This window comes from Urocitellus parryii, chromosome 14 (assembly GCF_045843805.1).
Source record: "Urocitellus parryii isolate mUroPar1 chromosome 14, mUroPar1.hap1, whole genome shotgun sequence".
In the NCBI taxonomy this organism is placed as follows: Eukaryota; Metazoa; Chordata; class Mammalia; order Rodentia; family Sciuridae; genus Urocitellus; species Urocitellus parryii.
This window is the reverse complement of record NC_135544.1, coordinates 52,496,821-52,519,628: the sequence shown is the minus strand read 5'-3', so window position 1 is coordinate 52,519,628 and position 22,808 is coordinate 52,496,821. Positions and strand designations below refer to the sequence as shown.

At 59.3% G+C, this 22,808-nt stretch overlaps 2 protein-coding genes across 2 annotated transcripts; both read right to left on the bottom strand.

Moving 5' to 3' along the window:
• Window positions 1-4,391: 4,391 nt before the first annotated feature.
• Window positions 4,392-19,684, bottom strand: Hr (HR lysine demethylase and nuclear receptor corepressor). Its single transcript, XM_026397557.2, has 19 exons — window positions 19,526-19,684; window positions 17,618-18,267; window positions 16,133-16,919; window positions 14,676-14,826; window positions 14,410-14,597; window positions 12,935-13,099; window positions 12,068-12,157; window positions 11,789-11,904; window positions 10,824-10,905; window positions 10,162-10,325; window positions 9,813-10,049; window positions 9,501-9,666; window positions 9,306-9,375; window positions 8,967-9,097; window positions 8,699-8,818; window positions 8,266-8,381; window positions 6,360-6,524; window positions 5,827-5,955; window positions 4,392-5,626 (listed from the first exon to the last, which is right to left on the bottom strand). The coding sequence occupies exons 2-19, from the start codon at window positions 18,227-18,229 to the stop codon at window positions 5,564-5,566; spliced, it is 3,552 nt and encodes a 1,183-aa protein (XP_026253342.2). The 5' UTR covers window positions 18,230-18,267; window positions 19,526-19,684; the 3' UTR covers window positions 4,392-5,563.
• A 5-nt stretch (window positions 19,685-19,689) lies between these two features.
• Hrurf (HR upstream open reading frame) lies at window positions 19,690-22,369 on the bottom strand. Its single transcript, XM_077792550.1, has 2 exons — window positions 22,314-22,369; window positions 19,690-20,145 (listed from the first exon to the last, which is right to left on the bottom strand). The coding sequence occupies exon 2, from the start codon at window positions 19,800-19,802 to the stop codon at window positions 19,698-19,700; it is 105 nt and encodes a 34-aa protein (XP_077648676.1). The 5' UTR covers window positions 19,803-20,145; window positions 22,314-22,369; the 3' UTR covers window positions 19,690-19,697.
• Between the last annotated feature and the right edge of the window lie 439 nt (window positions 22,370-22,808).

Sequence of the window (22,808 nt, the reverse complement as noted above, 5' to 3'; positions counted from 1 at the left end):
AACGCGGAAGCGCCCGGCGAGCCCCGCCCGCTGAGAGTCTGCGTGTCACCGCGGCCCGCACGGATTGGCCGGCCGGAGTCGGTCACCGAGGGGGCGGGGCCAGCCCGTTAAGGGGCGGGGCTCCGGCCCTGGGCGGTGGGGACCCTCGCCGCGCTTCTGCCCCCTTGCCGTTCCTGTCTCTCTCCCGGGCGGTCTCCCGCCGCCAACCCCTCTAATTCCTCCAGCACGCACTTGTCAGTGCGGGTTCCGACGGTGACGTCATCCTGCCCGCTGGGTGCTGAGCGCCCGGGCGGCCAGTGGCGGTGGCGTCACAAGCCGGATGACGTCACAGAGGCCGGGACCCGCCACTTGGACCCACTGTCCAACTTTCATCAAAAACAAATTAGGGCAAATTGCCCGAGATGATCACCTTCCAAATAACTTTCTTCTTACTTCGGTTAATTGTGCTAAATGTCAGGTGGCCCGTGGACACAGACTAATGCCTTGGAGATTCTGATCTAGTTGGAGAGATGGACACAGACATTTCATAAAAAGTCAACTGAGGGTCATAGGCTAAGTGCAAAATCATTGGTTTGGGCAGAAGATTTGCCAGACAGAGGCTCAGAGGAGGGAGAGGGCAAGACTGGGATGGTCAAGGTGGGGCAGGGGTGGGATCGCGAGGCAGGGATTTGGGGCGGAGAAACAGTCTGGAATCAGCCGCTCAGCCTTGTCAGCAGGCCCCAGCTCCCCGCATTTCCTATGCCGTGTACTCGGCCTCTGCTGCAGACTGAACCCTCGGAGGGTACGGGCGGTGCCCTCCCACCCAGCACGCAGGACCTGGCGCATGGGGAGCAGGGTGTGGGTTGTTTTGGCCAGCTCCTGCTTCTCTCCCAGCCTGACCTTTCCTCTTCAGAGCTTCCTTTAACCTTCTCTCAGGACAGGAAGGCAGAGCCAGCTGGAAGGAATCTGCAAGCAGGCCAAGGCTAGGCTCCGCACCCCATCTATCCGCCCCTTCCCTCCTCTCCCCTGCTGGCTTTGTACACCTCCCTTTTGAGGGGCAGTGACTTGGTGGTGCTAACAAAACTCTGGACTTCTGGATGGCTTGCTCTGGTGCCCCTGGCTGGGTTGGGCCTCAGTTTCCTCATCTTTAGAATAGGGTCATAATAACCCTTGGTCCACAGGGTTGATGGAAAGCCAGGACATCTTGAGAGGAGTTACGTGACTTGCCCAGCACTGGGCACCATCACCAGGCAATCCACCAATGCTCCAGCTGAGTCCTTGCAGCCATATCACTTGTTACTCCTATACAAAGACCTGGCCTCGTGAAATGTGCATCTATGGCTGCCGTAGAGCAGGTCTTCACTCTCAGGAATACCCGACCTCAGTGGATGCTTCTTACATATTGGTGCTGATTGCAAGGTTCCTAGAGGCAGGGTGCTGTGTTGGCATGCCTCATGGGCTCACAATTTTTGGAGGTACTTACTGAACACTGCTAGCCCCAGCTCTGAGACCTCTCACCCCACAAACATTTGGACTTATGGGGCAAAGTCAGGACCCCAGGGCAAAGTCAGCAGCTTGCCAAGGCGCGTTTGCTGTATTTATATCCCTCAATTTTCCCATCTGTGAAGTGGGGGCAGCGTTGGTCAGAGACTCCTTTCTGCCTCCCAGGGATGATTTGAGAGAGTGAGGTCATGTCTGGGCAGGGCTCTGTGAGCTTCAGAGCATCCTAAGATAAACACCAGGCGCCCCAACTGCCTGGAAGAGCAAAGACAGCCACAAACCGCATGTCCACTCCCCCACTGCCATAGGGCAAGCACTTCCCTCCTATTCAGTGGGCCTCATCAGCCCTATCACAAGTCACACTTGAGACAAGCCAAAAAAACTAAAAAACTAAAAAACCCCTTGTAAACTTTATTGTTGTTGTTGTTTTATTTTGAACCAGGGATTGAACTCAAGGACACTTAACCATTGAGCCGCATCTCCAGCCCCTTTTTTATATTTAAAGTCAGGGTCTTACTGAGTTGCGTAGGGCCTCTTTAAGCTGCTGAGGCGGCTTTTTTTAAAAAAAAATTTTTTTAGTTGTAGATGGGCATAATGCCTTCATTTTATTTATTTATTTTTTCTGTGGTGCTGAGGATTGAGCCTGGCGCCTCACACATACAAAGCAAGCTGTCCGCCACTGAGCTACAAATCCAGGCCAAGGCTGGCTTTGAACTCTCAATCCTCCTGCCTCGGCCTCAGCCCCTGGGATTACAGGCAGGTGCCCCCATGCCTGGCGTCTCGTAAACTGTTAAGGGTACACAGGGTGGAACCAGCCCTTCCAGGTCTGCTAGAGAAGACAGAGGCGGTGCTCCTCACAGCTTTGGGAAAAAGAGTAGGAAGAGCAAGGGAGGGAGGGAAAGAGGCTGACACAGGAACCTCCATGGCCTCCGCAGTCTCCATTCCCAAAGGGGAAAACACTGCAGAAGTAGGAGGCTGCGCAGGGGTGGCCTGACGGGAGTGAGACCAGAGCCAGGCAGGAGAGGGCATGCGCACGCACGTGAGTGTATGAGCCCGTGAGCAAAGAGGCTGGGGGACATGGTCTCCTCTGGGACACGGGACTGAGATGAGCAGGCAGTGGGGGACAAGGGTGTCTGTGACACTAGAGATTACAGAGCAGCAAACCCTGTTTCTTTTCAGAACAGGGAGGGTGAGGAAGTGGCCCAAGCTACAGGAGGAGGAGGAGGAGGTCTGGCTATAGACACTGGCTACAGAGTGGGCTCTGCCACTCCCCACATGACCTTGAGGGAGCCACGTCCACCCGCTAGGCCAGCTGTCAAAGGAAGGCATTGTTGGATCCCAGAATAGAAAAGTCATGTTAATGGCAAACCTGGTGAAATCCCAGGGAACTCTGTTGCATTGCTGGTGGGCTGCATCAATATTAATGTCTCCGTTTTGATAAAGACACATGTTTATGTAAGATGTTCGCGTTGGGGGAAGCTGGGTCAAGGATGACTGGGAGCTGACTGTGCTCTCTTTGTGACGTGACGGCAAATCTAAAATGATTTCAAAATAAAAGGTCTGAGGATTTTATAAGGAAAAAGGGGAAGCAGGCCTCAGATGAGCACACCCCAAGTTCACTTCCAGCTCTGAGACTGGCGCATCTGTGGTGTGTGGGCCAGGGAGAGACTGAGGACAGAAGGTGGACAATGAGCTCCCGACCTCAGCCAAACAGAGGTCCCAGGGCCTCTGTGGGGGCACAGTGCCAGAGTACCCCAGGCCAAGGCTCAGGGTCAGTCTCCAACTGAGCTGGCTCTATTCCCAGGACTACTCCTAGAACAAATGGACACACATCCACCTGCTGTTTACAAAGAATCGGACCACACAGGACCCCGAGGTGCTGGAACCCCCCGTGGGAGAGGAATGAATGTCAGAGGACACAAGGTCTTGTGGTGAGCCCGTGAGCAAAGAGGCCTGGGGTAGGGGGTCTCCTCTGGGACCCAGAACTGAGATGGGCAGGCAGGGTGGCGGGGAGGGGTGGGGTGGGCAGGCAGCCTTCCCTGCTGATGAAGTTCAGAGCAACATCTTTCCCAAGAAGGACCCTATATTTTGGGTCCTGGGTTGACACGAGGACAGGGGTAGAGAAGGTGAACTATAGGTAGGAATGTGTCACTCAGTGCTACTTGGAACACAATCAGCTATAAAGTGTATATTTTCGGAGAGGACAGAGAAGAGGGCAAGTTCATTTTTAAACTCCAGGAAGGTCTAAGACTATAATATAAACGAAATGACCTGAGTCAGAAAACTTGGTTCAAATCCCAGTTCTGTCGCTAAAATTGCTGTGTGACCTTGGGTGACTTACTTAACCCAAACCTGCCTGTTTTTTTTTCTTCTGTAAAATGGAAAGAAATCATATCTATCCCAAAATAGTGATAAGGGATTAAATGAGATCATTTAAATGAAAGAGATTAAATATATTCAATGAAAACAACAGTACAGTAAAATATAGGAGTTCCTAATTTTTTCTTTCCTTTTCTTTTTTAATCCCAAGAAAAAGTGAAAATAACCAAACCCTCCAAACAATGAACAAACCTAACTTTTTTTTTTTTTTTTAAATGAAGGATGGTTATATAAATCATGACACAGCCGTTTGGTGGAATATAAGTAGCCATTTAAAATGAAGGTTAGGAAGCAACATAGAAAAATGATCACAACACAGTGTTCAGAGAAAGAAACCAGGTACAAAACACACCAATTCAACCACGTCCACAACAAATCCCTGGAGAAACACGCACAAACACTCAATAGAGGTTGGGTTGGGATGAGCAGGGGTGGGCTTGCAGGTAACTTTCTTGTTTTCTAGAATGTTCCGAAAGTAGGTTACATTTATAATAAAAAAATTTTATTTATTAAAAAAAAAAACAATCCCCGAACCACAGCAGGAACAATTAAGTGTGACAAGAGCTGGCTGAGATACACAGGGGAGGGCGGAGGGAGAGCCACACCAGAAGGGCCAAGGGAAGGGCGGGCAGGGGCGGAATGGCAGTGAAGCTCAGCCTTGGGCACTGTGGCCACCAAGGGCAGTCAGCTGGGCAGGGCTTTCCTGGATTTCCCTCCAGGTCAGGGCAGACAGAAGAGGAGCGGTGGGGAAGCTGGGGGTTTGTTGGGAGCAGTGGGGCTCCAGAATCCACAGGCCAAAGCTGCCCAGGGAGGCCACTTCAGTGCTATGCCCAGGACTGTGTCTCGCCTGCTGTCACAGTCAGGAGCATTTTCAGGGGGCAGCTCCCCGGAAAGCTCCAGGAACCCAGACTCCCGGAACAAAAGCAGGCAGTGGTATTTGAGGTCCCTGTCACGGGGTCCCCAGTCCCCACCTGCCCCTCTCGGCCTCTGCTCTAGAGCACATTTCCTTGTCTCCCCTCCCTCCCTAGGCCACGTGGCCTGAGGAGCAGGGCCAACCAACTGGCAGCAGTCACAGAACAAGAGTCTAATGGAAATCACGAAGGCCGGAGGAGGGGGCAGGGGTGGCATCACCGGTGACCTCTCCAGCCAAGCCAGGCAGCCCTGATGCCATCTCTCCCCACACTTCACGGCTCTTCTGACAGGAGGGAAGAATTTTGGTGGCCCCTAGTCCAGCATGCCCGCAGTGGGAAGAGCTGCCCAGAGCCCAGGGGGGACACAGGTGTGATAAGCAGAGCTGCGGGTGAGGCTGGGTGGCAGGGCACGAGGCAGCAGAAGGAAGTGTTGCTTAGGCCAGAAGCAATTCCCGAGGTCCCCCAAAGAAGGGCTGTTTGTCTCCCGTGCTGGGGCGCAGGGGTTGAAGGGACTCAGTCACCTGGCACCATGGAGGGGGTGTAGGGGTGAAGCAGGTGCCAGCCTGCAAAGGGCAAGGGCGAGCTTCTTCGGGGGCACCGTGGTTGTGGGTGTTAGGGCCTGGGCAAGGGTGAGGAGTGGGGTACCCTGCTGGGGCCACAGTGGTGTTTGTGGGATTGACCCAAAGTCCCCAAGTCCGCCGGCGCCTTCCCTAGCTGAAGCTGTGCCCTGGCAAAGCTGCACCCAGATGGACACCTGGATTACCTGCTGCCACCTTGCCCCACCCCCATGTCCCCTATTTAGCCTCCTCCAATGTCCCCACAGCCACCTTCACTGCTTGGAACACAGCCCAGTCCATCTAGGAAAAAGAGAGAGGACAAAGAATTTTCAGTCACATTCCGGGGCCCACAGCTCCCCCTCCCCCCCAGAAAACCCTCTCTCTGCACAGCCAGACTGACTTCCGGCCTGGCACAGAGCCGGACCTGGCCTGTCCACCACAGCTGTGCCCCAGGGGGGTTTGGGTGGCACACCCAGCCTGCTGGCCAGGGTCACACTCACTTGGGCATAAAGCAGGTGGCAGTCTGGAGGCAGGCTGGTTCCCTGGTGACAGAGCTGAGCAGAGAGGGCAGAGGTCTCAGGGGACAAGAAGTGCTGGGTGACGCTGACTGTGCTCACCAGGCCCTGCACCTGTGCCAGGGAGGATGGGCAGGAGGGTCAGTGCAGGCTCAAGGTCATGCATCCTGTCCCTGCTTCTGTAGTCCCTGAGGTCTACTTCCTCTGATGACCCCACCCAACTCTCAGGAGAGGACAAGGATACAGCACCACGTAAAGAGGTGTCCTAAACCAGGCCAAAGGGATGCCTGAGGGCACTGAGGAAGCCAAGACCAGAGCTCCCCTCTGGGGCGTGTCCCACTTGGACTTGAGGACCTAAGGACCCCACAGCTTCTCTGTCGCCTCCTCCCCACTGCAGGCCATGGCTCCTGCCCCCTCGCTCTGGGGCCTGGAGAGAATGCTGTGTGACCCTGGGGGTGCTCTGTCCCTTGCTTCTGCTCCCCTGATCTCCCCACGGACCCCGCCCACAGGGGAAGCACCTGGTGGGGTGCCCCGGCGGGCACCAGCACGGCCTCTCCGGGAGCCTGCAACAGGGTCCAGCAGCTCACACCCCACTCCTCCCGCAGGCGCCGGCGCAGCCCCGCGTCCAGGTAGCAGCTGCCTGGGGCACCGGGCTCCAGGGTCCCTGCCTCGGCAGGGCACACCTCAGGGAAGAGAAGGGGTGATGAGCCAGAGGTGAGAGGGAGGGGGCCACGGGAGGAAGGGGACGTGGGCTTCACAGAAGCCAGGGTGTAGGAGCTCGGGGACAGTCAGATCTTGAGAGACAGGCAGCGGAGGGCACGGGATGGGAGGAAAGGGGCTGGTGGCGAGGGCTGGGGCAGCTCCGGGTGTCACAACAAACATTCAGCTGGAAGGAGCTTAGAGGAAAAGATTAAGGAAGCTGGAGTTGAGGGTCTAATCCCTGCTTTCCTGGGGCCAGCTGCCTTTCCCAGCCTCTGTGGCCCTGGCTTGGCCCCTGGTCCTCTCTCAATGCTGCTCCTTTCTTCAAAACCCAGCAAGATGTCCTGCATAATCTGCCCTCCTAAACCGTCCACACCATGGCATCTGTGACTGGCCTGCAGTGGCTGCTAAGGTGGGGGCACAGTCCTGGGGAGACAGTCCGAAACACCCAACGCGTCCTGGGATCCTGGATCCAGAAGCGCAAGGCCACACAGAGGTTCTGATTCTCAGTGGGTGGACAGGCTTGCCTGTTCAGACCAGGGCCTCTGCGGCAGGAACTGCCATGGGGGCCGACACCAGCCCAACCAGAGCTCCTGGGGCAGGCAGGGACTCGTGGAGGCCGCAGGAGGAGGTGCCCAGGGAACACCTGCTGAGGCGAACGCCAGCATCATGCTCCAACTGGCCACCAGCTAGATCCACCCCCTTCAGCTAGGACCTCAGCCATCGTCCCTGGGCTTAGAGCTACCGGACTGGGCTGAGGGGGGAGGGGAAGACTGGTGAACCAGACTAGACCCTGGAGGGTGCCATCCAGGTGCCAAAATGTCCTTGCCAAGAGATCCAAGTCCATCCTGGGGCCAGAGCTGTGTGTTCCCAGGCCACCCAGTGAGAACGTCCCCTCTTAGACCTCTCCCATGAATCATCGTGTTGGGCCACTCAGGACTGCCCACAGCCGGCCACACCCTGGCCAGACGAGGCCATCTGTTTATGACGGGTGCCTCTGTCTGCTCCTTTCTGGGTGTCCCAGCATCATGTGTGCCTCTGCAGAGGTGTGCAGGACGTGGTGGACAACACCCCCTTGGCCTCTGCGTGTCTGTGTGTGCCTCAGGGGGGGCGACACTTTGTGGAAGTCTTTTCTCCAGGATAACTGGGGCCCAGCTGGACTCTGCAGCCATGAGGCCCCTGTCCGGGCTGGGTCTGTCCTCTACCTGTCCCCTGGTCTACTGCCCTCCGCTCTCTACCTGGCTAGACCTCCCTTGGGCAGTCTCTTCTCATTTCCTGGTGGAGCCATAAAAGGGGAGCAGCAGGGCCCCCCTTAGCCTCTGCCAGGCTCACCCTGCCCCAGAGCCCAGGAAGGGGAGGCCGCTGGCCCAGGAGGAGCAGAGAGGTGACCTGGGTCGGAGCCGACCGAAGCTCAGAGCTCAGCTCCACCTCGAGCCTCCATTTGCTGTCTACAAAATGAGTCAGGGCAGGGGGACAGTAATGGGCCGACATTAAGGTACCCAAGGCCCGTAGCACAGTGCCCAGCCTACATCAGTAGGTCCCTGCTCTCTGTCACACCTCCTTCTCCTTTGGAGCCCCTCCACAGAATGGGGGTCCTCGTCTGCCTTCTCTGTACCTGTCTGAATGACGTGGGGCAGGCCAGCTCCCCGTGGGGGCTGGGGTGGGGAGCAAGCACAAGAGACGGGCACGGAGTACACAAGACCAGCTCCCGGCTTCCCTCCTCACCATCTGCAGAAAGCGGCGGATGCGCTGGGCGTCCTGTGCCCGGAACACGTGCCACACGGTGCTCACCTGGCTCCCGGGAGACCAGAGCCCCTCCCCGTCCAAGCCTGAAAGGAAGTCTGCAGGAGAGAGATGGCTCAGGTGGGCCCAGAGCAGGAGGAGACCGACCCTCTAGTCACTAGCTTGTCCCCCGTCCTGTCCCCAGCCCAAGAGGCACCTCTTTTTCCTTTCTTTCTTTCTTTCTTTCTTTTTTTTCTTTCCTTTTTTAAAAAATGGTGCTGGGAGTTGAAACCAGGGCCTCTCACGTGGTAGGAAGTGCCACTGAGCTATACCCCAAACCCTTTTGAGACTGGGTCTCACTAAGTGGTGATCCTCCTGCCTCAGCCTCTCGGGTAACTGGGATTACAGCATGTGCCAAGGCACCTGACTGACCCACCTTTCTGTGCCCGGTGCCAAGCAGGAAGTGGTGCCTCTGCATGAACCAGGATGCTGACCAGGTCAGCCACCTCCACACAGAGGTTCTTGGTCCCCAGATGTCCACGGTGGGAGCTCACGCCTGTGTGAAGACAGACAATGGATGGTTTGGAACAGAACGAAAGGGCACTATGGGCCCCAGGACTTGGCACAGACACCAGTGTACCCCAAGATGACAGATACAAGGTCAGGGTAGGGAGTGGCCAGGACAGGCAGGGCACTGCACTCACCATGAGCCGCCCAGAGCTGGGGCTCCAGCAGATGCAGGGCAAGGCCGGGTGGGAGGTAGGAAGCCAGGTTGAGTTTCCCGGGGTGGGCACAGTACTCGGGGAGGGGCAGGCTGGAGGCCAGGTTCTCCACCCTGTGGGCAGTGGGCTTTGCGCTCAGCAGGTCCAACCCAAATGCCAGAGGCCCCACCAGACACCCCACCACCACACTGAGGGACTCCCAGAGGGCAAGCTGGGAGCAACGAGGTCCCAGGGGACGGTGGGGGCGATGAAGGAGGGGTGGGGGGATAAGGGACAGATGGTGGGGGAGAAGACGGGGCTGGCCCTGGGGATCCTGCACACCTGCTGATGTCCTCATCTCCCAGAGCTCGGTGCAGCAGGAGGACAGAGCCCTCGTCTGACTTTGGGCGCACTAGGGGAGAAGACAGAGTGGCGCTGGCCTAGGAGGAGCTGGCCCTCGGGTCCAGGGACAGCAACACACGGGTGCAGCCCTGTGCTGGGCCCCACTTCCCGCCCCCCCACATCAGGAATACTTACTCTCGGGCTGAGAAAATCCCTCCCAGAAGGCTGTGCTGTCCAGGCTGGTGGGCTTGGGGGGACCTCGGGGAGTCAGAGTCTGCACCTGGCCTCCAAGCGCCCCCAGCGCCCCCACGTCCCACAGGTGGCCTCGCAGTGTTCTCTGAATCCCCGACACCAACACGGGCTGCAGAGGGCGGGAGGAAGGCAGGGCGCGGGGAGGATGAAGGCAGCCCTCCGCCGAGCACTGGCAGCTCCAGGGCAACCCGGAGGTGCCAGGGGACAGCTGGGCCTAGGGATGGGGGCCTGCAGGCGGGCGAGGCCGACACTCACCTGGCCCTGCCTCCAGTGCTCCTGGAAGAGGTGGAAACCCCGCAGAGGCCTGGGCTCCTGGAGCCACAGCAAGGCCCCCGGGGGCTGCAGCCGCGGCCTCACTGGTGAGAGGGGCAGGCTCAGGCCCTTGCGCAGGCCTGGCCCTGCTCGGAGGCCCGGCCCCAGGGCTTTCTCCTGGATCTTGCGTTCCACCACTTGCGCGATGATGCTGTCCAGGATGTTGGTGATGCGGTCATCCTGGGGGCAGGGAGGGAACGGGGCAGGAGGGCTCAGGACCTGTCGGCCCCACAGGGAGGCAGCCCGGTCTCTGGTCCCAGGCTCCCGGCCCTCCCTCCGTGCCCTGGCTCACACTGGGCAGGGCCGGAGTAACAGGGGCAAAGGCCATGTGGATCCGCTCGTGTCCCAGGCAGAGTTTGACAGCAGTCGAGGCCAGCAGTTCACAGAGAGAGGGACAAGGCAGGGGCCCTCGGCTGGCACGGTCCTCTGTTGGGGTCTCAGTGGAGTCTGGGGTCTCTGTTGGGGAAGAAAATAGCAACGTCTGCTCTCCTCACCAACATCCCCTGTGCCAACTCTGCTCGTCCCTGCCGCCACGACCTTCTGCCACAGGCAGCTCCAGAGCCTCTCGAAAGGGGAGCCTAGAACCAGAGTCTGACTGGAGAAGAGGCTGGGAGACCCATCTCGAGGAGAGTGATGGACATTACTGGATGTGGGGGTGGGGGGCTGCTTTCTTTCTTTCTTGTTTTTGGGGGGTGGGTACTGGGGATTGAACCAGGGGTGCTTTACCATTGAGCTACCTCCCACCCTTTTTACATTTTATTTTGATACAGGGCCTTGCTAAGTTGCTGAGGCTGACCTCAAACTTGTGATCCTCCTGACTCAGCCTCCCGGGGTGCTGCCATGCCCAGTAGGCGTGGCTGTTTTCTAAAGCAATTGCAGATTGTTCCTGGACATTTCTGCTGCCTGCTGTCTCACTGCATCACTCTGTCCAACGGGGGGTGGGGAGCCGCTCACCCTCTTTGATGTCCTTGGTCCTGTTGAGGTCCCCGTTGCAGGAAGGTCGTGGAGTTGAGGGAGTTTTCTCTGTGGGCTCCTTCTGTGAAACCCCCAGTGCAACCAGAGACTTTTAAAACGGCAGCTACAACTCAACTCAACCCACAAGGATTAATGATGGACTCTTGTAAGTCCCCAGATTGTGTTTACAGGAGTAAAGTATTACAGGACATAATGTAAGGAGAGAAGCAGCTACTCGTGGACTTGTCCTTACAGTATGATTTAAAGTATAAGCACATAAATGCAAATAAACATATTGACAAATGACTGGAAAGAAATATGTCAAAATGTTTATGGTGGCATGCGAGGTCATCATCGTTTCCTTCCTCATGCTTTGTACTTTCCCAAATTTCCACAGGAGTATGTGGCACGGGGTCTGATACACAAAACACGCTTAGAGAACTATTTCTTGAATGGATAAGTTTTATCATAAAAAACAGGAACTTCATGAAAACTTTGTACCATGCTGAGCACCTGCTGCACTTGGTGCTGGGAAAACTGAACTAGAAGCAGAGTGCACTGGGAGGCTGGGGCTGGGGCTCAGTGGCAGAGTGCTTGCCTCGCACATGTGAGGCCCTGGGTTCGATCCTCAGCACCACATAAAAATAAACGAATAAAAATAAAGATATTCTGCCCATCTACAACAACAACAACATTTTTAAAAAAGAAGCGTGAACTGGAAGAGGACTCGATGCAGGCAGGGAGTGAGGTGGGTGTAGAGGTAAGGTGCCAGATGCTGGCACTCACTGCTGGGATGCTAATCCCCAGGAGAAGTGGGGAAGTAACCCAGTCCATTAGCTTCCATGTCCCTCTTCATCCCCATCAAAAGAGAAGGGTCAAACCCCTTGCAAACGTCAGTCACTCGCAGGCACCCTTACCCCACCCTGGGGCCTACTTTGTGAGCTGGGCCATGCCCTGGTTCTTACCTGCTGGCCCCCATCTGCAGTGGCCCACACCCGGGCATCAGTTTGGCAGGGGCAATGCCCCCGGATGTCGAACTTGACCCAGACCTGGTGCATTGCAGTGCTCAGTTCGGTCAACGCTGGGGGTAGAGAGGAGAGTAGGAGGTTGGGGGGGAGTGCAGGCCAGCAGCTTGGCCTCAGCAACAGGGAGGACATGGCACCAGGGTGAGGGACAACCAGACAGGAAGCTGGTCTCCCTCAGGACCCACCCACTCCACGCTCCAACCCTCCATGATGGCTCACCCTGGCTAGAGACAAACTGGGTCAGCATCAGAGAACAGGCAGCGTGCCCAGCCTCCTGGGCACACTCCTCCGTGGACTGCTCTGGAGAGCCTGTGGGGTGGGAAGGGAGATGCTGCAGGTCCAGAAAGCAAGGTAACCATGGGTTAAGGTCAGGGAAGAAGGCCAAGGACAGGGTATGAAATCAGGGGCTCAACAAGCCATAAAGCTTGTTGCTCTCTGGGAAACTCAGGCACACAGTGTCATAGGATTCTTTGCCTGCAGAAAGCAGAGGCTTTCATATGCATCTTTGCAACAGCTCAAAGTGGTCATGTGGGAGAGAATGTTCCAGAATGTTTCTGATTCTGGAAATTTTTTTAGCCATATCTCTTGGAACACCGAGAAACTTCAAGACCTCAGGTGATGGGGTTGAGGCAAGGAAAAGAAAACTGAGAATCATGAAAAGAATGGATAGAGTCAGAGGATCTAAGTCTAAATGCTGGCCTTAACACTTACTAGCTGCTCGGTCTTGGGCAAATCACTTAACCTCTCTGAGTTTTTCTTATCTGGAAAATGGAGGCAAAAATACCCACCTCACAGTGTTACAACAGGTTTAAAAAGATGCAAGCTGAGCAAAATGGGAGGCATAGAGTAGGCACCCAACTTCTCTTAAGGGTGGGCAAGGATACAGGCGTGGCCCTTGATCTGGGGAGAGGGAAAGTTCTGCTCTAAGGGGCAATGAGCCCCAGTGGCTCAGGCCAGGGCTGGGAGGGGCAGGGAGGCCCTTTGGAGAGAGGCAGCCAGGAAATGGCCACACACCCTAGAGCAGGCCCACAGGGCTCCCTCCCCGCCCACCCACCACCCACCCCCAGCCCCTGGGCCCCTCCCTACCTGCTTTGTCCCGGGCCCTCCCAGCACCGGACATGCGACCACAGGCCACACACAGCCGGTGGCTGCAGCGGGGGCATCTCCAGTGGGTGTTGAAGAGTCCATGGTGGCAACGGCTACAGCAGAGTGGGAGGCCCGGGCTTTCCTCGGTCACGGCTGGCCCCAAGCCTGCTGACCACAGGAGAGATCAGGGTCAGGGGACTGAAGCGATGTCCTTTCAGCTTCGTATGGGAAGCCTCCAGGCAGAGGGGGAAGAAGCAGGGAGCCACCTGGAGGAGGGAGACAGGCCCCTTGATTCCCCCCAACTTAGCAGTCCCTGACAAGAACGTCCCTTAGCTTCCCAGGGACCCCCCTGGGTCTGAATTAATAACCCACGCCACTTCCAGCACACGTCTTCAGCCCCGCTCCCTGCCTCCCCAGCCCTGCTTGCTACCAGAAACAGACAGACATGGTTACTGCTCCGGTGGCCTTTCCTTCAGGGGACACTGTATTTTCTTTTGAAGAGGAAATCTTAAGTGGCCACATCTGTCTTTACCCAAAGGAGTGGATTTTTTTTTTTTTTTAAGAGCAAAATTTCAGATTAAGCCATGATTGACAGGTAGAAAAGGAGCACGCACATTCAGCAAGCACCTGGGCAGGTGCTGGGTTGGGGACTCCAGGCTGCTCTGCACTGGGCCCCTGCCCTCCCAGCATTCACACTCTGGGCGGTGGGATGGACCCGCTGACACAAGGTGACTAGGCACCACAAGGAAGGTGTGGTGGGGCAGCTCCAGGAGTGGGCCCCAAAGTATGAGTAAGTCTTCAGGCACCAGGTAGGAAGGGAGGGGCAGGGTACTCCAGACCGAGGGAACTGCCAGTGTCAAGGCCCCAGGGGGTGGACGGCTCCGGTGATCCCGGAAGGGAAGGAGGGATGGGTGTGCATGCTGGGAATCCAGCCTGGGAACAATAGGAGCCAACAGGAGCAGACAGTGGCCCGCTGAAGAAAACATGGGGTGCTGGCCCTTTCTGGGGCAAGAGGAGCCACAAATGATCTCTACAAACACCCCTTCCAGTGACGGGCAGGCCCAGGGCTGCGTGATTACAAAGACCACTCTGGTGCTGTGCGAGGTGGGCTGGAGGGACAGCCTGAGCCAAGGACTCCACTGGACACCCTCCAGTCTTGACCATCAGCCTGAATCCCACCAGCCTCCTGGGCCCATGAGCCTCACCACCCCAGGAAGCCTCCCGGCCCGCCTCCCAGGGTTCCTGCAGACACTTGTACTTGGCCTTGTTTTCCCCACAAGCCCTGAGGCTCTCTGGGAATTGGGCTGGACCAGGATTTACACTTCCCAGCATCCCCCACCCAAGCCAGAAACCTCAGCGTTGACTAAGAGGCGGACTCAGAAATAAGGACAGATGAGGCAGGAGCTCTTCCGAGGTCACAGCAGGCTTGGGAAGCCACGGCAGGAGGTGGGGGATGGAAGGGAGGTCCAGCTCACCCTCACGCTGCGCCCAGGCCTGGGCCTCCCGCTCTCTCCGCAGCAGGCGGCACAGTCGGTCCCCCAGACCACTCAGCAGGTGCTTGGCGAGGCCCATGCTGAGTCCAGCTTCCAGGCCAGACCCTCCACCCTCCTCAGGGCTGCGCAGGGAGTCTTCCTCCGGCTGCGGCTCCCCTCCCAGAGGCAATCTGCAGACCAGGCAGAAGCATGAGGAGGGAGCCCCGGGCCAGAGGAGGGGACGCTAGGGAGGCCAGGGCAAGGCTCACCTCTGTGCTCGCTGGGAGTGGCAGGTCGGCCCGCCCACCTCTCCAGCTGCCTGGGCACAGCTTTGGCATTGAGCGACGCCCGTTGACAGAGACGGGCAAGGTATGTCCTGAAGCCCAGGGTCCTTGAGGCTGGTCCTGCCGTCTCGGGATCCTAAGGGGACAATGCAGCTGGTCAGGAGTCTGGGGTTCCGGGGCTCAGGCCAACCCTAGCCCCCGGTTTCAGCACCCACCCTGTCCACGCATACAATCCAGTCCCTTCCTTGCCCTAGGCCTGGGGGCCTAATTCAGAACCAGCAAGAGCGGGCCAGGGAGCCAAAAGGTCCACACACGAGGCTGAGCAGTGGCCTGCCCTCCTCTGTCCTTCTTCCTGACTTGGCCTCTCATGCCCTGGCATGGACGGAAGCTGAGGGAAGGGGTGTCTGGTGTCGGGCCCAAGGCTTTGGGCAACTGGAGCGAAGGTCCTCACACAAGTGTGGGATCCTTCCAGTGTCGAGTCTGGCTAGCTCCACGAGGGTTTCAGAGATACGGCGGCTGGCCGAGTGACAGTGCGAGGAGACAATCCCAACGCAGACGGATGATGGAAGGCGCCGGAAAGTGAGAAGGCTGGAGGGTTTCAACACAGGCCACAGGTGCAGTAACCCAAGAAGGCGAGGAGGCCAACCACTTCCCAGGCCAGACTGAGGCCTGGGGGGTGCAGACAGACCCGTGCCGGGCGCGGAGGTATTTGTTCAAGGCCACAGACAGTCCTGATCCACACCAAGTAGTCCAGAAGGTGGAGAAAGTAGGGGATCCTAAAGAACTGAGGCCAGGCCAGCAGCGCTGGAGCCCTCTGTGAAGGACACAGTATAGCAGCAACGTCCAGGATGTGCCCAAGGTCCTGACAGTGCAGAGTTCCAGCTGAGCCTCCATGGTCCAGCTGGCCAACAGGCGGGACAGGGATCCTTCCGGACAGGTGATGCCAATCCAGGATTTGTGGCACAAATAATCATAGCCATGAACATTGATTGTTTATTAAGAGCCACCAATTCTATCATGCCCTCGATGTGGATTATTATAGTATTTAATCCTTGGAGCAGGCTTCGTGAGGTAGACACATCTTTATCCCCATTTTATAGATGACACAACTGAGGCCCAGAAAGGTGAAGTTATTTACCCAAGGTCACACAGCTACTGATCAGCAAAGTCAGGAAGCAAGCACTTTGACCCCAAAGCCCATGCTGCCATCCACACACCACGGCTGGGCAGGAGACAGGGAGATGGAAACCATTGGCTAGAAGGCGGAAGGCTCTGGCTGTAGATGCCGAGAAGCCCCAGAGAGCCACAGACACTGAGGCAGGACACCTGACAGCTGGGTGTAGTCCAGCCTTAAAGCACCTCTGGACCTTGTCCCCTGCAGAGCCCCAGCCCTGCTGCTGCTTGCTCCCCAGTCAGGCCACGGAGGCTCCACCACCCCTTACCTTTCTGTCCCTCCAGCTGTTCTGCCTCTGCCTTGCTCCCTATTGATGTGTCCAGCACCTCCTGCCACTCTCCAGTCCCCTGCCCCGTGGTGCCTGGGAAAGGGTCAGGTGGACGCTTGGGGGTGGGGCCGCCTGCTGCTCCCTGGACCTCGGGGCTGCCTGCCCTCTTGAGGGCCCGGAGCCGGGCAGCTGAGCTCTTCTCATCCCCAGGACAGTCGTCTGGACACCCAAACTGCTCCGAGTGCCGTGTGAGCCATGTCTTCTTCAGCTTGGTGTGGTGGCTTGGGGGACAGGCCCTGGGACCAGGCACCTTGTTCACTGCCTCTCTGGATGCGTGGGGCCCACTGGTACCCCCCTCCAGGTTCTCCTGGCACTTCCCACAAGAACCAAGATCCCCCTCTCTAGCGGGTGGGTGGGATGAGCAACAGCCCCCCTGGGTGGTAGGAGGCCCAGGAGAGGGGCACCTTGGGGTGGCTGGTGGCCCCAGGGGGTACCCAAGGCTGCCACTGCCTGGTATAGCCCAGACGTTGCCAAGAGTATGAACCAGGCCTGGGGGATAAGTGGGCCAGCGGGGCGGGGGAACGGTGTCTGGGTGCCCCAGGAAACGTGGGCAGAGAGTCTGCTGCCTGCCAGCTCCGGTCTCCCCATCCCTCTGGGGCAGTGTAGGGCCTTCTGCCTCTCGGGCTCTCTGGAGGTGTCCAGGGGCTGAGCCCAGCAGGCCAGGTTCCAACGTGGCCACGGGTTCCTTTGCCACCCTGAGAGTGCTCGAATCCTTGTGATAAAAGCCCTGAGAGTGGAGAAAGAGTTCAGTTAGTGCTGGCTTGGTTCCCAGGGTTTAAAAGGACAGGCAGGACCAACAGCAGCAGTTGTCATGAACAAAATACTGCTGCTGTGAAACCACCGAACAGCTCACCCATCGGGTGATCAATGGCACTGCCCGGGGTCCCCTGAGTGCTTCCTCGTTGCCCTGGGACCCCCCCAGAGCCTCCTCTGGGATCTCTCAGACTTCATCACAATCCAACAACTAATGTCAGCTCATGGCTGACCTGCCAAAGGGCATCCGGGACCTATTTAGATGATTTGGTGCCTTGACCCATATTAGTTTTTAAGTATTTTAAAATCTTAATCTGGGCATGGGGTTGCCTATGGGTGAGAAGCCTTAGGTACAAGTTCTGAGGTCCCAGCATATCCCGTTCCTAGAGACAGAGAGGCCTTGCCTATCCTGCACCCCGGGACAAGGCCACACATATGAAGGGCAGGGTTTCCAAGGCCTTGGCCTGGGTGGGCAAGGGGGAAGTCAGCGGCTGCAGAAGCCTGAGGGTAAGACGAGCTGCTGGGGCCCGGGGCAGCTGGTTGCACAGGCTGACTCCAGGGGACAACTCTGGATTCCTCCAGGTCACCAGATGGGCTGGCAGAGTATATGGTGTATTTAAGTATGTTGTGTGTCCTGAGCCCCAGGTGACTACCCTCTGCTCCTGCACTCACCTTGCTGCCTAAGCTGAAGGCGGAGGGCCCTTTGGGCTGGCCCCCGGAGTACACCCAGGGGGGTGGGGCCAAGGGCCAGTCACATGGACGCTCTGGGGGCAGACTGGATACTAGGTAGGGCGGCAAGCAGGTGGGCACCCAGAAGGGAGCTCGCTCCAGGATCTTGGTCTCCAGCAGGAAAGGGCAGTGCACAGGTCGGAAGGCCACAGGGTCATTCTTGGAATGGCCACCTCCATGCTCAGGAATAAAGGGGCCATAGCGAGGTGGGCATGCCGGCCCGCAGAAAGCTAGTGGATGGGCCAGCATCGCCTCTTTCCAGCGCAGTCCTTCCTTGCTGCCCAGCCAGCTGGCCTTCCTCTCCCCATTCCGGGGGCCCTCACCCTCCACCAGTGGGAGCGTGTCCTTGGGGCCCTGGGGGAAGCCAGGAGGAAACCAGGAGTCTGGGGTACTCAGGATGCCCCTCCAGAAGGGAGCGGGCTCTCCCAGGCACAGTGCCCCATGGCGCAGGCTATCCCGCGGTGGAGTACCAGGCTCCTGTCCCACGATGCCGTTCTCAGGGGCTGTCTTCTCCCAGGCTGGGGTGTCCTTCAGGAAGCTGGGCGTGCTCTCCATCACTCTCCTGCCCTCATGGGGCTCTCCCAGAGGGGTCCCTAAAGCATTATCACCAAAGCATGAGTTCCTTGGGCACAAGCCCCAAGCAATTTACCGCTGGCACAGAGCAGGCACCGCCCTGGCAGCACCGAAGTGGCTCAGACCAGTAAGGCAAGTACCAGCCCACAGCTGGACACCATGCAACCTACCATGTGTGGCCTGAAGGATCATGTCTGGGTGCGATGCCCCAGCATGGGGAGCTCACTCCTTCCCCCAAATTCTGGTCCCCACCTGAATTTGAGGGGCCAAGTTCAGCAGAAACTACCATTTCTAGGGTGACAGTGTTCTGACCTCACAGAGCCAGAAATCTGATCATGAGCCCTGGAGAAGAACAGGGAGCAAGAACCCCAAAGATCAACTCTGTGGAAGGCGGGAGGACAGACCATCGCCACCTGCTGTGTGACCTTGGGCAAGTCTTGTTGTTCCTCTAAGCCTCAGCATGCCCTGGGATAAAAAGGGGCTTAGGTCTCAGGGAACTCTTCCCAAACTGCAGCTTGTGGTTTTGGGAGTGCTGCTTGACAGCCTCCTCCTCCAGCCCCAGCTAGACAGGACTGGGACTCGAAAGCCAGGTAGGCTGGAGTCACTGGGAAGGGCAGCTAGCCAGGGCTGCTCGCTGCAGTCTCCCTCCACCTGGGCAGCCCTGAATCTGCCTTCCGAGGCTCCGGTTTCTTGGCTTTCTCCAGCAGAGCCCCAGGACCACTGCCTGGTGGCTAGGATCTGTGGTGGCTGGGCTGGGGAAGAGTGAGCCAGCAGAAGATAGGGGATTAAGAGGTTGCGGCAGGGCTGGTTAAAGCTGCCCTAGCTCAGCCAGCAACGCCAGCGCCCGGGGTGCCGCTGGTAACTGCAGCCTGGCAGGGGGGAGGGAAAGAGGCGGGGAAAGCGGGCTGGGCCCCAGAGAGAGAGGCAAGGGAGGGAAAATTGAACGTGTGTGCGAGGGACCAGGATGACAGGTGGCACCAGAGCGGCAGTACTCTCCTAGCGCAATTCTTTCGGCCGGTGGGTGGAAACCCAGCGAGGGACACGAGGACCTTTGGCAGAGGGCGCCTGGGCTCTCCGGAGCCGCCGCTCCCACCGGCCCAGCCCCTAACAGGGAGCATCCTAACTTTTCGATGTGAGGATGTGTGGCCCGGCCCAGAGGGGCACGGAAAACCCATTCCCTGCGTGCGCCCCGGGCTCGGATCGGAATTCCCCCGCCGGGAGAGTACCCGGACATTAGGATGCCGCGGTGCCCCCCTGGCGCCCCCTCTCGGCGCTCACCTGGGCTTCACGGACCGGGCGCGGCGCGGGCGGCGGCGCTCCTGTTGGCCGGCGCCGGGCACCCGCTCCCCATGGGCCGGCTCGGGGCCTCCCGGCCGACGGGCGAAGACGCGTTCTCCGCTCTCTGCTCAGCGCGCTCGCGCTCTCTTTCCCCCCGGGCGGCGGGGGCGCTCTAGGGCCGCAGGTTGGAGGGGTCGGACTCCGGGATCTGCAGGATGCGGCACACGGCGCGGATCGGCCGCACCAGCTTCTGGGCCGAGGCCGTGGGTTGCGCCATGGGACGCCGAGACTCCGTGCTGCGCCTTGGGGAGGGCCGGGCCGGGGCTAGGGAGCGGGTGCCCCCGGAGGGAGAGAAGGAGCTGGGCCGGGGGGAACGCGCGCCCCGGGTCGGAGATGGCCAAGTTGGGGGAAAGGTCGAGGGGCTGGGGAAGGGGGTCGTGCCTGGAAGGGGAGGCCGATCCCGTGACCCAGGAGAGAGGCACCAGTGAGGGCGCAGCACCGCGCAGCGCGGCTAATGGAGGGAGAGCGCGGCGGAGAGCGCAGCAGGACCTCTGATCGCCATCGCCAGACGCGCAACTGAGAGTGGGGAAGCTGCTCCGCCGGTTTCCTCCTCCAGCACCCTGCGGGAAACAGGAGCCCGTGATTCGGCGGCCCCGCCTGGGCCTGCCCCCTCCTGAGCCCCGGGGGCTTCCGCCAACGCCCCGGCGATGCCACCGGCTGCGCACGGGGAGAATGAGCCCTTTGTTCCCCCCTCCCCCCGCGGCACCCGGGCGCCTGCCGAGAGAGGCTCCCCCGGGGCAGCGTGCCAGCTTCCCAGCCGCCCCACCCTCCCGTGGGCCCGGCCCCGGAGCCTGGCAGGCGGGCAGCACCCCCACTATAGGTGCCAAGCCCGGGAACTGGAGCAAAGGGCGGGAGGGGCCGGACCAGGCCACGGTGGGGCGGGGTGCCCCCCGGGGTGCTTGGGCGGGGCGGCTGGGAGGGGGCAGTGCCAGAGCTGGCAGGGGCAGTCGGGTTCTCACGGGTCAGCGATGGGCGCTCCGACCCACGCCAGCAGGGCCTGTGCCTGCTGGACCACTCTCTCCCGGTCCTCTCCAGCTCTGGCACGTGGGCACACCCCCCTGGTTGGTGTTGCTCTACCTCATCCTCACCTGGCCAAGCTACTCTTCACTGTCCCCCACCCAAGCCCCCTCCCAAGGCCCAAATGGCACAAAGTGCTGTCCTTAGAAGTCGGAGGGACTGACTTCTAGTCTAAGAGCCGTGGTTTCACCAAGTGCCCAGAGAAGGGATGGACCCGCCAGGCTCCATCACACCAGGCACTCCGGTTTGTAGGGTCAGCCGCATCCCCGTGTTCCTAGTGCTCCCAGGCCTGGTGCTGGAGAGGAGCCTATGGGAGTGGCTCCTGGGAGGGAGCAGCGAGTAGGAGAGGAAATGGGCAAACAGGGCACCCTCCACCCGAGGAAGCATCCCGGCTCCTCTGCGGGGGTGGTTCCAGAGCACAGACACAAACAGACAGATTCAAACACACACAGACAGATTCAGACACACACAGAAACCCACACGCCCAACGGGCGCTTCCCTTCCCCTCAGGCACCCACCTCCTGCCCCTGGACTCCCCTGCCTATGGAAGCCATCCTCAGCCTGCCTTCTCCCACCCTGAAACAGAAGGGACACCCCCATCCCACTCCCCTGTTCCATGGAAGGGATGAGTTCTCCAGGCCTCTAGCCTGCTCCTAGGTTAGAACACCACCATGGCTGGAGCGGGGAGCCGTGGGGAGCTCAGAACCTTCTTCTTAAGAGACTGGGGCAGAGGCTGGGAGCCTTTCACCAGTTGCAGAGAAGAGGAAGGGTCCTTGGGAGAGGGGATCCGGGGTGAGGGCACCAGACAGGACTTGGGCCATGTTGGCATGGATTCCCCAGCCCCTGGCCACCCCAGAGGCTGGTTCTGTGGCAGAGCGAGCTGGTAGGGGTTGTTTACATGTCTGAGTTATTCTCACTCCCTCCTTCCCCAGCTCCCCTGGGGGCGGCCAGACCTAAGTGTGCCAGGGGAGTCCATGGCGGAGGGTCTAACAGGGACTAGGACCCAAGGCCCTGCACTTGGCCTCCTGCTTCCAGATTGGCTCCAGGTTGAAATGGTGGGCTGGGGTGCCTGTGGTCCCCCGTCTGTCCCTCTGGCCTGCCTCCTCAGAAGCGAGGCTTGTGGGAGAACCCGGGAGAGAGCTGTGGCTTGAGGCCTGGAAGAGTCCAGAGTGGGAGCTTGGGCTGTCCAGAGCCCTGAGGGCTTGTTGGCTTGGGCTCTCATCCCCAAAGGGGATGGGACTGTCCTGGGGGATCAGAACAGATACGCCCCCTCCCCACCCCCAGAGGCCATGTCTGTCTTGTCAGGTCACAGTCCTTGGAGTGGACCAGGGCTCTCGGGCCGGCTCCTGGCATGCCCAGGGGCTGATGGGAGTGGGGCTGGGGGAAGGACCCCTTTTCCCACCCCCACCCAGTTCCCCATCCGCCCTCAGAGTCCATGCCACAGGCCACAGTCCTTGTGCCTGCCTGTCCTGAGCCTGAGGATGGAGCAGAGCTGGGGAGCCACACAAAAGACACAAACACAGAAGGAGAGTGACCCAGCACATGCACCGTGGACCTCGGCAAGCTGACCAGCTCCCCCTGACACCCGTGGGCCCAGCCCCAGCCCACACCGACCCTCGCGCACTGACAGACACGCTGACACACACACTGCTGCTGAGAGCCACCCCAGCGCCTCAGCCAGCTGCCCTCTTGCCACCCCAGAGCCCCTTACCTGGGCAAGCACAGTGCCCCTCGGGTGGAGCAGCCCCCTGCCCAGGGGTGGGCAGCAGGCAGGGCGGGGGAAGGAGCCCCGGAGAGTCAGGCCAAGCTGCCACTAATCCGGGCGGGGAGAGGGGGGGCACCCACGTCAGAGCGGGGACTGCCGGGTGGAGGGCATCTGAGGACATCCCCTCCCACACACGCGGCCGTCTGGGCACCTAGCCCTGCTTCCCCAGCCCCTCCATCCTTCAGACAGCTGAGGCCGGCCCCCACCCCCCACCCCTGTGGCAGTGTCTGGGGTGGGGGGCCCGGGGGAGGGGGCTGCGGGAGAATTCTCCCAGGACCTGGGGGGAGGGGAAGGGGAAGGGAAGTGTGGAGATGCTCTGGGAGCCAGGAGGAAGCTCAGTGGCAGAGGCCACCCCCCTCTCACCCACCCACCCACATCCTTGACCTAATTCCTCTTCTGGGGCCCTCCTCCTTCCTCCAACACCCACCCCCCAAATGACCC

Excerpts from the sequence above, each read along its gene's own strand:
- Hrurf (XM_077792550.1), bottom strand. The coding sequence starts at position 19,802 with ATGGCGCAACCCACGGCCTCGGCCCAGAAGCTGGTGCGGCCGATCCGC.
- Hr (XM_026397557.2), bottom strand. The coding sequence starts at position 18,229 with ATGGAGAGCACGCCCAGCTTCCTGAAGGACACCCCAGCCTGGGAGAAG. Across the intron at positions 11,905-12,067 it reads CCAGTTTGTCTCTAGCCAGG|CGTTGACCGAACTGAGCACT; the intron begins GTGAGCCATCAT and ends CTCTACCCCCAG. Across the intron at positions 10,326-10,823 it reads GACCAAGGACATCAAAGAGG|AGACCCCAGACTCCACTGAG; the intron begins GTGAGCGGCTCC and ends CTTCCCCAACAG.